Source organism: Vipera ursinii (genome assembly GCF_947247035.1).
Source record: "Vipera ursinii genome assembly, chromosome: 4".
Lineage (NCBI taxonomy): Eukaryota > Metazoa > Chordata > Lepidosauria > Squamata > Viperidae > Vipera > Vipera ursinii.
The window spans coordinates 24,398,195-24,411,354 of record NC_139514.1 but is presented as its reverse complement, the minus strand read 5'-3'; the positions used below and the strand labels follow the sequence as shown (position 1 = coordinate 24,411,354).

Here is a 13,160-nt window from a genome sequence, read left to right as displayed (position 1 = left end):
AGGCATTAGCCCACTGCTCCACCAAGGCACTGTTGAAAACAGTGAGAGGAGCCAGTGAAGAAATGGCCATCAGAGCAACTGAGTAAAGTGCTTATATCAAACAATTTCAAGACATAAGCACAAAGTATTTTTAAATGTTCTATATTTCAACAGGAGACAGTGTTCCCATTTCTGATTCTCACTTCTCTGAATTTTCAAGACTTTAAACTCAATTTATTTTCTAATGTTTTCTGCTGGAAAATCGCAGAAGAGTCTTAGCACTTCCTCAATAAACCCACTAAATAAAATAGAAGAGCACAACATTCTTTTTTTCAGCAGAAGTAAAAGCTTATCATTCTACCGCAATGGTATGAAAATAAAACAAGAGAAATCCAGCCCATACCTATGACAAGAAATATTTAAGGAATAAACTATTAAAACTACCAAGTAGGCAATAAACACATACCTGAATAAATCAGGACTGACTGTTCAATATGTGTTCAGAAATCTCAAAGCTCTGTAATGCTCCTACAGTATGAACTGCTCAGTGAAAACCTGTACAATAGGAAACAATAAAACCATACTAAAGAAATGAGAATTACTAATAGATCTCAAGGTTGAGTATCATCAGATTACTGTGATCTGTTACCACAATAAATTGATATATTCTTTTATCACTGTGGCTGTGTGTGACTTGTACAATTTAACGGGACATCATCACCACAATCAAGTGGCCCATACTAAATACAAGGTTCAAACTGATGACAAATATGCTGTTCATCACAGGCATAACTTTAGGAAGATCTAATAGTAAGAAAATGTTCGCACTACCAAACATTGTAGTTAAACAAACTATGATGGTTTTCGTCTGAGCATCTTCCAGTCTTCTCACTAACGTACTTTTTTTAAAATTTCCTTACAAAAAGAGCATTAGAATCTTAACACTTGTCAAACATATTCGTATCTTTTGAAACTGGTGCAAAGAAAAATATTAGAAAAACAAGCTAATTTTATAAATTAAGCCACTCAAAGAAAACAGCCAATTTAAAAATAAAGTAATTTATATGTACAAATATGAAGGCTGCAGTTTGCAGCAAGATAACTTACTGTAATATTATAAGAATTTCATGCTTGAATTTAACAGTGAGCTCAAGTTTCGTTTAATGTAATACATACCAAAAAATGAACATAATGAAGAATACTGACTGAATCTTAGCATCCAGTCTCTTTATGTATTATTTTACTTCATTTACTGTATTAAAATTCCAAAGTGTTAGTACATAACATATGCATTATATTTGAGAATAAAACCTAAAAAGTTTAACATATTATCCCATCTGCACCTATTTTCCTAAGTACACATTATATTCCAAGAAATAAACATTTCAAATGTCAAATTATATATTTAATTTACATTAACATCTTATGATTAACTGATTTCAGCAATATTAAGGAAATGTGATCAAACTATGTTCATGCAAATAAATCTTCAAAAGTGAACAGTTTTTAATGTTTCATACTTCATATAAAATGGTTTAGATATACTCTGCAAAATTATGTCAGTGAAATGTTATCAGTGAAGATAATATCATACATTATGTTTTTATTTTGTAGATATAAAAACTCTAATTTGCACTGCTAAATTCTATGAACCATTGAGGTTACATTGTGTGGGCAATTTTCTAGGCTTCAGAACCACCTCTCGCTAATATTTTTTTTGACTGTTGTTACCCAAAATTATGGGCGTAAAAATACAATATAGGTCAAGAACAATAATTACTAGCTAAAAGAGCTACTAGAAAAGCACTTAAGTAGAACAGCTTGATAAACACAAACTGTTTGCCTTTGTCTATTGCTGTGGCTTAAAAAAAATCAATACAAATTATAATAAAAAAGCTTAGAAAAAAGTTGGTTTTCCTCTAAAAATATACTTGCAAACATGTTTTCAAATCATGGTATCTTTTCATCTTTTCCCAGGATATATATATTCCCTTGGAATTATAACATAGATGTCTTTGTTAATTTATGACAATGCTCCATTATTCCATGAGATACAACATTAATAAGTTAAACTTGAATTCCTCACATCCACTGCTACTGAACAGGAGGAAAACAGCATAGGAAACCATAAAATGTGCATGGCTAACCATAAATAGTAACCTATACATTTTGGTTCAAACACAGTTTGGAAAACTGCATACATGACAATGTCTTAAAATAGATTCTCCTCTATATTCTGTAATTCTACCAAAGAAACAAAGTTCAATCACTTCAATGTAAAACATATACTGAAATGTCATACAAATTTTTGAATACCCTGACTGAAATATTTTGCAACTGATCATTCAAATGCAAACACATTTCTTATTATTTCAATCTTCCAACTGTCCATGCTTAGACCCAAGCACACGAACATAAAAATATTGGCTAACCCAAAAAAGGTACAATGGACTCTTGGCAAAAGTTTTTCTCATGAGGCAATGTAGCATCTTCTAGATAAGAATTTAAAAATTACATTGCAATTCCATTACATTTCTTTCGTAAACATGCAACTTACTGTGATATATAAAACACTTGGCTCTGAAGAAAAAACAGCTTTATAAAGACAGACTGCATCAATAAAATTTTCTGATTTACATGGTAATAAAACCTGTATTTTCACTAAAGCTCAGATATTAGGTCTCATATTATAACATAATAATTTGATGAACATAATGTTCAGGAGGGAATATACACATTGACATACTAGACTATTAAAAATTCAGTTACAGAATTTTATTGATACAGCAGATTAACAAAAACTAATAAGGGAAAATATGAGGATCAGCTTTCGTTACATTATTTAATAACACATTTTAAAAATTAAAATAGTAAATTCTTTTAAATGCTCAATGCCACAAGAATTCCAGAGAAATCTGTTATCAATACTGAGGTGCATTAAAAGACTATTCTTTCACACATCTGCAGTTGGATATACTGTTTTATCCCACATTGTTTAAAAGCAATTTGGCACCTCCAAAGACAGACAACTGCCAAAGGTAAACACTGAATTAGATACTTAAAGAGAATGTATTTTCTTTTATTTTCTAACAAATAGTGTCAGAGCAGGTGTCACTATTTTGTCAAAGTGATTTTTTCACAGTTAAATGCCAAGAAAAATAAGAATACAGACATTGACAAATATTGCTTGATACCCATTCTTACTTTTTTTTGTCTTTTTTTCCAAATCAATAGCTCTACCAAACAGTCTGGTAGTGTTGTGTAAAGCCATGATAAAAGCTATACAAGCACTTTAAAGTCAGAAATATTTTTTTTAAAAAAGGATTATTTACAGACAGGTTTTTTTAAGTTCTTTTGTCTATATAGCCAGCATACGTTACATTTCACAAAACCCCATAGTTAATGATATAAACATATGTGTGGATTATGCTCATGACCTAGGAGCTTCAAAAAGCAGGGACAGGAAATAAAGAGAGATTTAATTTCTTCAGCAATCCCATTGTGAGTATCAACAATTCTCTTCAGCCTAAAAGTTTGCAAATGATAAGAGTGACATCATTTAAAAATGGCAGGAACATGACTCTTCATCGCCTCTCCCTTTTAGATGTTCTCCGACGAACCTGAGAAAGCCAAAAATCAAGAATTAGAAGCCTCAAGTATGGTTTTCTGCGTTCATAAGTTCCACAAACACGACATTGGGTGCAACATCAAGAATTTAAAAATCTGCATAGTGTTGATATTTATCTAGCTGTTTTGCTCTGCTTTCAGTGGAAAATGCATTTCAATCGGCATTAATTGATTCATCAAGGAAATGCATCCATTAACTGGAACATCATTTAGATGAAGCATTCCATATGACCAGACAAAAAGGATTAGGCAGAAAAGCTTGCCCCACTAATTGCTAAGTTTAATTGCATTTAGATGCACAGTTGAATTCAATCAGCTTAAGCACAGTCTAGTATATGATGATCGTACTGATGGTTTAAAAATAATTTTCCATTTTCTCTGTATCTGGATAAAGGCTAAGATTTAAAATAAGCACAAGTAATGCATACTTCCCCTCCCCCACACACAACACACACATTTTGTTGTATTACATGAAATGGAATTGCCTATTTCTTCCCAAATGAAAATTGTCTCACTTTTAAAACAGGGAACTGATCATTCTGCTTCACTATATTTAGTAATGTCAAAGAACAAAGTTTAAGTTTCAACAGTATGAAATGCATAGCCATTCAAATGAATCTATGTCCATAAGCATATTTACTCTGATTGAGGACACTTCTTCTTCCTCCATTGTTACTTCTTGAGAAATATCGTGAACGGGAGAACTACTTTGAAATACGTCCATCTCTTCGCTAGATTCATTTTCTTTGCTTGCTGTTTGTTTTGATCGTCCAGCTCCTCTAAAATAGCCACAAACCAAGGGATCACTAAAAACATTTCTTAAGTTTAAGCAATGAAGAAAGATTTGGGGAAAGGATTAGACTATCTTAACATCTAAGCAATATTATTTTTTGTGAATCTTATTGTACTCACAGGATCTTCTAAGCTATGGAACATTTTATAAATTAATTTAATGAACCCCTTGTTAGATTGATATCACATCATACCCTTTCTTCTGCTGAGTAGGTGGAACTTTTGGTGGTCTTCCTCGTCTTTTTTGTGGTGTAGACTGGTTGGACTCAGCTGTACTTATTTCTGATGATTCAGATCTGTTTTGGAAAGATATGCAACTGTCACCTTGTCAATTTAAATTTAAAAACAGCAGACAACTGCACAAAGGACTTACCTTTGTTGTGATTTTTTGGGTGCTTTATACTGTCGACCTTTTGACTTCTGTTCTATGCTGTCTATTTGCCTTTCTTCTTCCTCCTCCTCCTCCTCTTCTTCCTCCTCTTCTTCCTCCTCCTCCATAGGTTTAACTGGTGCAGCTTTTTTTCTCCCTCTTTTAGATGTTTTTACTGTTGATTCTTCTTTTTGCATGCTTCCTGTAGCTGCCTTTGGAGGTCGCCCTCTTCTTCCCTTCTTTGGTGGGCTGTTTTGTTCATCTTCACTTTCTAAGATACTCTCTTTTAGCCTCTTTTCCTCTGGCCACTGGGGCTCCTCAGACTCTGAAATAACTGCGGCTCTTTTTCTGCCTCGCTGACTACTTCTAAGCTTTGATTCTTGTCCTAATTTGCTCAGGTCATCCATAACCAACTTTTCTTCAGGATCTGTAATCATTTTCTTTCTACTTCTGGGCTTTTCCAGCTCTGACTGAGGAAGAAAGAGAACACTACTTCATCCATCAAATATGTCTAGGTCTTACATAAGAAAATACAAACTCATTCTACAAATAAGCTGAAACCCTCCATATTTCTATACTCAAAAATTGTATTTTTCTCAATGGCATAACAATATAAAAACAACGGCAGAATACATTTTTAAGGCATCTTCCTAAACCTTGCTTTCAGATGAATAATCAACAGGCACATCTCTGATTGCTCACATTTTTAATTATTTTTTAAAAAGTGTTACAATTAATTGAAAAGCAATGCTATTAATTCTTACAATTTCAGAATCATCTCTTTTATCATTCTTCTTTCCTGGCAGAGATGACGTCATTGTATAGTCTTCATTTTCACTGTGGTCTAGTTCAGTGCTATCAAGCCTATTATAATTAAAATATGCAAAATTATTAAAATATATAATTTATAGCTGCTTGTATTTTGAAAATTGACAACAGCTTCAGGGTAAAATACAAAACAAAAAATGAAATAATACAATTATATTTTCATCTATATAAATTCTGCCTCAAAAATATCCCTATCATCATGAAAAGAAACAGGGCTGCCAAGGTCAGTGGAGTTACTTTATGTATCCTTACACTGTATTTTCACTGATAAACTATTGACATTGTGGAGTGCTTTTTGCAGCTTGGTTGATTGCTTGTAGACATTTCATTACCTGAAAGGGAGCAAAATGATGGGAGGAAACCCCACACTCACCAGCACTGATGTTACTTAGGAGGATAATAAAATGTCTGCAAGCAAACAACCAAGTTCAGAGAGCAGAAGGACTCCACAATTCAACTGAGCTACAAATATTCTCTCCTGTTAGAACTATACTGTTATTATTAAAATGGTAGTCACTCATCTATAAAAAATAAGGAAATGTGAGATAGTTTGGTGTAGTGGTTAAGGCATCAGACTAGAAACCAGGAGGCCATGAATTCCAACCCTGCCTTTGGCACAAAGCTAGCTGAGTGATCTTGGTCTAGTCACTTTGTCTCAGCCCTAGGAAGGAGGCAATGGCAAACCATCTTTCAAAGCCCTTCTCAAGAAAACTACAGGGCCTTGTCCAGGCAGTCTCTGAGAATTGGAAACAACCGAACCGAAGAAAAGGAAAATGATCACCTTTTACAACCTTCTGACAAGCAACATGAATGGGAAAGCCAGATTCACTTAAAAATCATGTTACTAACTTAACAGCTGCAGTGATTCACTTAACAACTGTGGCAAGAAAGATTGTAAAATGGGGCAAAATTCACTTAGCAAATGTCTCACTTAGCAACAGAATTTGGGGGCTCAGTTGTAGTCATAAGTCATGGACTACCTGTATTTTATTTCAGCATCAGCTTACAGTAAACTACTGCTACAGAGCCAGGCTGGTGTAATTGTTACAATACCAGCCTAGAAAATGGGAAATTGAATTCTAGTTCCACTTTAGGCCCAAAGCCAGATGGGTGATTTTGGGCCCGTCACTCTGTGTCAACCCTAGAAAGGAGGCAATGGCAAACCATTTCCAAAATCTTGCCAAGAAAATTGCAATGACTTGTCCAGGAAGTCACCAGGAGTCAACAACTTCATATTATAGAATATCTTACTACTACATCTCAAAACAGAGTAATTATACTTTGTTCCTGAACTGTTCTTAGTCTCTTTTAAACATCACAGGAATATTGGATTATCATGTGAATCAATGTGATTTTACAACTTTTTTGTTGTACTGGTTAAGCAAATGCCGCAGTTGTAGAATGAACCAATGGTTCACTATGGTGCAATTCTGCTGAAAACTAGAAGTGTTGCTTTCTGTCAAAAATTGTTGTAAAATACAGTAACGTCACAGCAGGACACTTATAATGGCTATAAATGCAACCTGGATGCTAAGTGCCCAAAGTGTGGTCATGTGACTGGCGAATGAGGTCTGACCGTCAGAACTTTGAATCCAGGTCACAAGTCCCCTTTTTCAGGCCAGTTCAAATTTCAAATGGTTACTAAGCAACCATTCGTAACTCAAGGACTATCTGTAAATGAACAACAAACTATTACCTTATGGTATTTAATTAACTAAATGCCAGCCAAATATTGTTAAATGTTGTATTCTTCTACCCAGCAGATTTGGGGCTCAGAAATGTTGTTGCTGTTTCATATAAATTCTGCTATTTCTTTCTTGATTTAAACAAAGTTTTTATACTGTTGCAGTTCATATCCTGGTTAGCTAAAAAAAACAAGCCTGCAATCATAATTTAGCAGTTTTAGAGCTAAAAAAAATTTCCATTCAAAAGAAAGGCAGAAGAGGAAAAAGTATACAAACCCATTTTGTAATTAACAAAATATGTAATTAGTAAGATGCAATCCAAATCAATTTAAGCTAGTCAAAATACAAAACTATTTTCTATCAATTAATACAGCATTTTCTCCTTCAAAGAACTGTTTTTCATTTAGCAGGTTAATCTGGGGAAAAACAGTTTTCAAGGCAACCTATTAAGGCTTATGGAGAAATAGCTATCTGAATCCATGTAAAAATACAATAATACTATCATTAAAACAAGCTAACTATTCATGCTTATAATTCTTCAACATGGTCTTCTCAGTGTGAACTAAAGGATATCTGTTACACTAATTCATTCACTTTATTTATTGAACACATGTTGAAATGAAAATCATGTAAGAAACAAACACAGAATTATATAAAAACAACATTCTATCATACTGCAAAGTATACAAATTACAGGATGGTGTGTAGGGAAAAAGACAATTAACCACTTGTACTATTTCAGATATCATTTTTATTTCTTGTTTATCTAAAAGCTATTAGTGACCTTTGTATTACTTGCCTTCCTTTGATTCTTCCAGGTGAGCTTGGGTTTGAATTGCTACTAGCATTGCTTACAGTTTCCATCCGAGAAGATTTAGATTGAGATTGCTTGCCTGCTGATGAAAGGGGCTTATTAACTGCCCCAAGAACATTGGCTGCTTTGGGCTGTAAAAGATAAACCAAAATAGTTATCCATTTAATCTATATATTCTATATTATGAGTATATTTTCTGAAATAAAGACAAAGCCTCAAAATCTAAGTTTGCAAACTCTTCAGAATATCTTAACATAATTTGAAAAAAGTTTTCAATTACAGTTAGTCAATAGCCTATAAATTAACGTTGGTCAACAAAAGATGAAATAGGGTTCTTCGATTAAATCAAATGTTATGTTAGAGTAATTACCTCCTTAAAATTCATTTTTATATTTAAAATTATCACACATTTCTAGCTATAAAATTATGAATGTATCAATTTTTTTGTAGTTAAGAATGCTTAAGCAAGATATTCCCTTAAAATGCTGATTAGAATGGCTTATTTCTAAGATGACAGCGCCTGGATCGGCTGCGGCTCCATTGGCTCTCAAAGATGAAAATTTTTTGGAGGGATATAAGAGATATAGGCCACATGATCGGGAAGGTTTTAATGTGTTTGAGCAATGTGGGGGGACTAAGGTAACATACAACCAACAATCTTTGCTGGTATGGCGAGTTTTTAGCTGTTTTGGAACTGATGGTGAGACCGTTAAAAGTTGTTTGAGCTGTTTGAAATTGTTCTTCCAGCAGCAAGATCTGACTGCTGGCACAGCGACGGATTCTATTGCAAATCAGGCTGTTTCCAAAGGAGGCAGAGGAGGAGAGATCCTGGGTCTTATGGAGCAAAGGAACTGGATGAGGCTCTCGGCAGGCCCAGAGGAAAAGAGATAGGCATTTGGAGGAGTTGGAGGCAGCGGCAGAATGCTCCAGGGGCGAAAAGGAGAGAGGCCCCTTTAAGGAAAAGGTGGAAGAGACAGGATCAGAAAAAGGAAAGGAAGAGAGGTTGTTGTGCAGGTATACAAGCTAATTTGAGAGCTAATCCACATGGAGCTCCGTTTCCATCTGTCCTGTTTGCCATTGTTCGCTCCCTAGAGATTAAAATGGACGTTCTAAAACTTGAGCTGGCCACAAACAAAGAGTGTATATCGGAGGTGGTAACTCTTTGAGAGCTGTATGCAATGGAATTTCATTTTGAGGTATGCTGATTGATGTACATTCAAAGTGACAATAAAGTTGTTGTTGCTGTTGTTTCACAACTCAAATTACATGTAATCCATGGAGCAAATGAGTAGTCAAGAACTCCAAGTGTTTCCACATTATTTAAATGTACTTATGTGCATCAACATATACATGTACAGTGTTAGAAGATCAGCAGTCCAGCAAGACACTACTGAATTTAAGCAGTATATATATTCCTGCAATATACAGTACTTTACTGTTAAGAGGCTTTCTTGAAGATCTGGCTAATTTCCTAAACATGTGTTTGATATTTAATAATGCCTTGTAGTTTAATTCCTGTCAGTATACCCATATACCATGTATGAAACCAGCTTCAGTTCCAGTAGATCTTTACTACGTGGAATAGTGCAAATGATCAATCCTGGAGTATACTAATCAGAATATTAATGGAGTATCCAAAATTCTGTCCTCGCTATTTCTTGAAAATCAATCAACCTGCTCTTAGGCTCCATCACTTAACGTTCTTCAATTCTTCTATTATTTGAAGACTTTCCAGCACCTAAAGATTGATGGTCTTGCTTTGTTAAACCATGCCATGTAATCTCTGCAATGCAGTATATGTGGAACTGCCTTTGAGATAGTAGCTAAATTAGTAAATGGGAATTAACATAAAACATCAACAATCCACATTCTAATAGATAATTTCAAAGTAACTTTTATTTTAAGAATTTTATTTTGGTTAGAATTATTCTGTACAGGTCCTAAAAATATACAAATGCCCACCTTTCCTGGAGTGAAAAATGATTTCATTTCTGGAGGCAGATAGTTTTTGGTATTACTGAAATTCTGCAAGTAAAGGAAAAATGTAGGTAAGATCCCGGTCTTAAAGATTAAACAGATTGCATAATTGATACGCTGCTGCATAACTGACTATAAAACTAGTATGAAATTATGCACAATTTGCTGTATATGTTTGGTGCAAAAAGGAAACAGGACACCATTATCTCTAGTTCTCATTCAGGCATAAAAGCCAATTAGGTGATTTTGGCCTAGTAACTCTTTTTCAGCCCAACCCATCTTGTAGGATCTCTGTTGCAGAGAATATAGGAAGTTTTAGCACTGGCTATATATGCTGTTTTGAGTTGACTCCGAAGAAAAGTGGGATAAAAATAAAATAAACCACACAATACATTTCATATTGAATTCATAATCCTTTGGGTTACCTGGCTATATTTTGCATATTTACTTAAAACACAGTTTTTAACACATAATTCCAATGAAATTTCTAAGAAAAAAAACACATTACTTTGTCAGGTTGAGTGAAATATCGAGCAGGTAATACAGGGTCTTTGGGAGATTCCAAACTATATGTTGTGCTCTTTGACATTATGATGTTCATTGCTATGTCACATACTGTATAAAGTTTCTGAAAGAGAAAGTGTGATTTTGTATCATGTCAGAAAACACTACTAATAAAAAGACCTGGAAAAGGCAAAAGGAATCTACCCTATGTTTGTATAAAAATTCTACAGTAATACCAAATAAAATAAACTTATCAATTTCCTATTTTAGAAGTATGTTATACTATACCAAATAAAAATGCTTTACAGTTGTTTGGAGAATTAAAGTATATATAAACAGTATACAATTACACAGCAACTTAGACAATTTCTACTAGTTATCATAGAATATAATATAACACCTTTCATAGGAACTATCACAGACGTATTATACTAAATTCTGTTTTATATCTTGTATTCTTGGAGAGGACAGATTATGCAGAAGCCCAAATTTTTGAAAGCAAGAGAACTGATTATTTATATGCAACCAATTTGATTGACCTAGATAAAAATTAACTATTTCTATAAAGACATCAGCAATGCTCAATACAACTTACTTCATTCATTTTTGTGTCTTCAGGTCCTTGAGCATCTTTAGTCTGTTTAATATTCTCTACCATTTTTCTGATAAATGCATGACTATTATTTTCATTTTTAGCCATTAATATTTCCAGTATGAACCACAGACATCTGATGAAACATAAAATATAGTTGTCAAATAACCAGTTGATTTTTCTGGAGAATAAATTAGGTACTGAATCTTGAAGAAACATTATCATAGTTGTGCTGATTTTTTAATAAAAATATAAATCAGTATGTTAATATACATTGACATATTTCATTTTAAGTACATTCTTACTCTTTAATATCTTTTAATTGTTCAATGTCTTGGATTTTGACATAATCAGGATCATGTGCCAGAAGATGGATAGTATATGGAACAACATACTCTGGTAGAAGTGACAAAAGTTTCTCTGAAAGTGTAAATTGAAGAAAAAATTGTAACATTTGGATGTATCATTATAATAGTAATCAAAGAAATGAAATGTTTACATTAAATATATATTAGATTATAAATTATCTTCAACTGCATAAAATAAAGAGACAGTCATTTAAAGTTCAAGAAAAAATAGTCTGATGGATATATAGTTTCAATGCACAATCAACATGTACTGAAATTTACATGTTTTAATTTAAATAATTTCTTGGTTTGAAATTTTATGCCATGAATTTTCTAGAAGGATGGATGTATTTATTTAAGCCACTCAATTGCAATCAACTGAATCTGATGCAAACAGCTTGAAAACAAGCTACAGAAAATAAAATTGTAATGTATCACACACCAAGATTCTATGAATTTGTCTTAGGCAAATCTGCAATGTATTTTTTTAAATGTGACTAGGCTTACAACATGCTCAGGCATTAAGAGAAGCAAGCCTTAGAGCAGGGTAGAAAGCATGCTCACATTACTAAACAAGCATATTTGACCTCAGAACTGCTTAATATCAAATATATTGTTTTTACAGTTACTGAATAGTAGAAGAAAACCATTTTAAGTAAAACTATAGATAGGAGACAGGAGAGGTTTGCCCTGGTTGTGGGAAGTTGCATTAAGAAATGAAATGGTGGAGCAGACATGCATATATGCTGTAAAAAGGCATAGAATGCACAGTCATGATGAGAACTAAATTTAAAATAATGCAATTCATGTTTATTCATAAAATGTATTTTTCCTAAATCAAGGCATGCAGCATAATTTTAATGTAAAAACAAAATATTTAAATAAGAAATCAGTTATAGTTACAGCACCAAAACAAGAACAAAGATCAAATAGCAGCAAGATCACAATAAACAAAAAACTAGATAGAATATTCAGTTATTTGGCACTGCTTGCTATCTGATATCACATAATAGCTTTGATCATTTTTCATAAAAGCAGAATCATAATCCAGGTGCTTCTCACCGATAAGGGTGCTTTATGCATCTTACAAGATAATGGGATGCAGAAAAGAACAAATGCTACTACTACTACTAGGAATGCTCATGGAAGAGAAGACTGCTATCATAAACCTAAAGAAAGTTTAGCTTTAAAAATAATAATCAGCAGTGTGAATTGGGTTTAGAAGCAAATCAAGACTCAATGCAATCAGTATAATCTTGCTATTTCATAACCACATTCTTCCACTTCAGAAAAGCTTTTAAGGCAAACTGTATTGGTACAGAAAATGAATTTAAATACCATGAGGACATGGTGTTAATGTTGCACTTTCAATTATTCTGCTAGTGTTCCAAGATTTCTTACCACTAACCGCTGCGTGCTGCTTCAGATATTCTCTTCTCACATTTATGTTTTTTACTAGGCACTGTCTGGCATGAGCTCTTCTCTCCTTTACTGGGTCTTTTGCACACAATGCGCAAATAGCCATATATTCCAGTGGTAACCTGAGTCTTGATAGACCTTTATGAAGTTTCTGAGCAAATGCTTGTCTAACTTGGTAACACTCATCCTAAAAAGAAGAAAAGAAATTTTATATAATAATGACTCT

The 13,160-nt window shown here is 33.4% G+C and overlaps 1 protein-coding gene across 1 annotated transcript in view; it reads right to left on the bottom strand.

Annotated features, from left to right (window-relative positions):
* Positions 1 to 1,022: 1,022 nt before the first annotated feature.
* Positions 1,023 to 13,160, bottom strand: part of PDS5B (PDS5 cohesin associated factor B) — an 82,421-nt gene continuing 70,283 nt past the window's right edge. The window contains exons 25-35 of the mRNA XM_083362431.1: positions 12,917 to 13,121; positions 11,474 to 11,588; positions 11,172 to 11,304; positions 10,581 to 10,700; positions 10,058 to 10,120; positions 8,081 to 8,226; positions 5,533 to 5,632; positions 4,772 to 5,238; positions 4,593 to 4,694; positions 4,247 to 4,385; positions 1,023 to 3,599 (exon numbers count right to left, since the gene is read on the bottom strand). Coding sequence (XP_083218557.1) covers positions 3,564 to 3,599; positions 4,247 to 4,385; positions 4,593 to 4,694; positions 4,772 to 5,238; positions 5,533 to 5,632; positions 8,081 to 8,226; positions 10,058 to 10,120; positions 10,581 to 10,700; positions 11,172 to 11,304; positions 11,474 to 11,588; positions 12,917 to 13,121 — 1,626 coding nt within the window. The 3' untranslated portion in view covers positions 1,023 to 3,563. The remainder of the gene's footprint in view (positions 3,600 to 4,246; positions 4,386 to 4,592; positions 4,695 to 4,771; positions 5,239 to 5,532; positions 5,633 to 8,080; positions 8,227 to 10,057; positions 10,121 to 10,580; positions 10,701 to 11,171; positions 11,305 to 11,473; positions 11,589 to 12,916; positions 13,122 to 13,160) is intronic.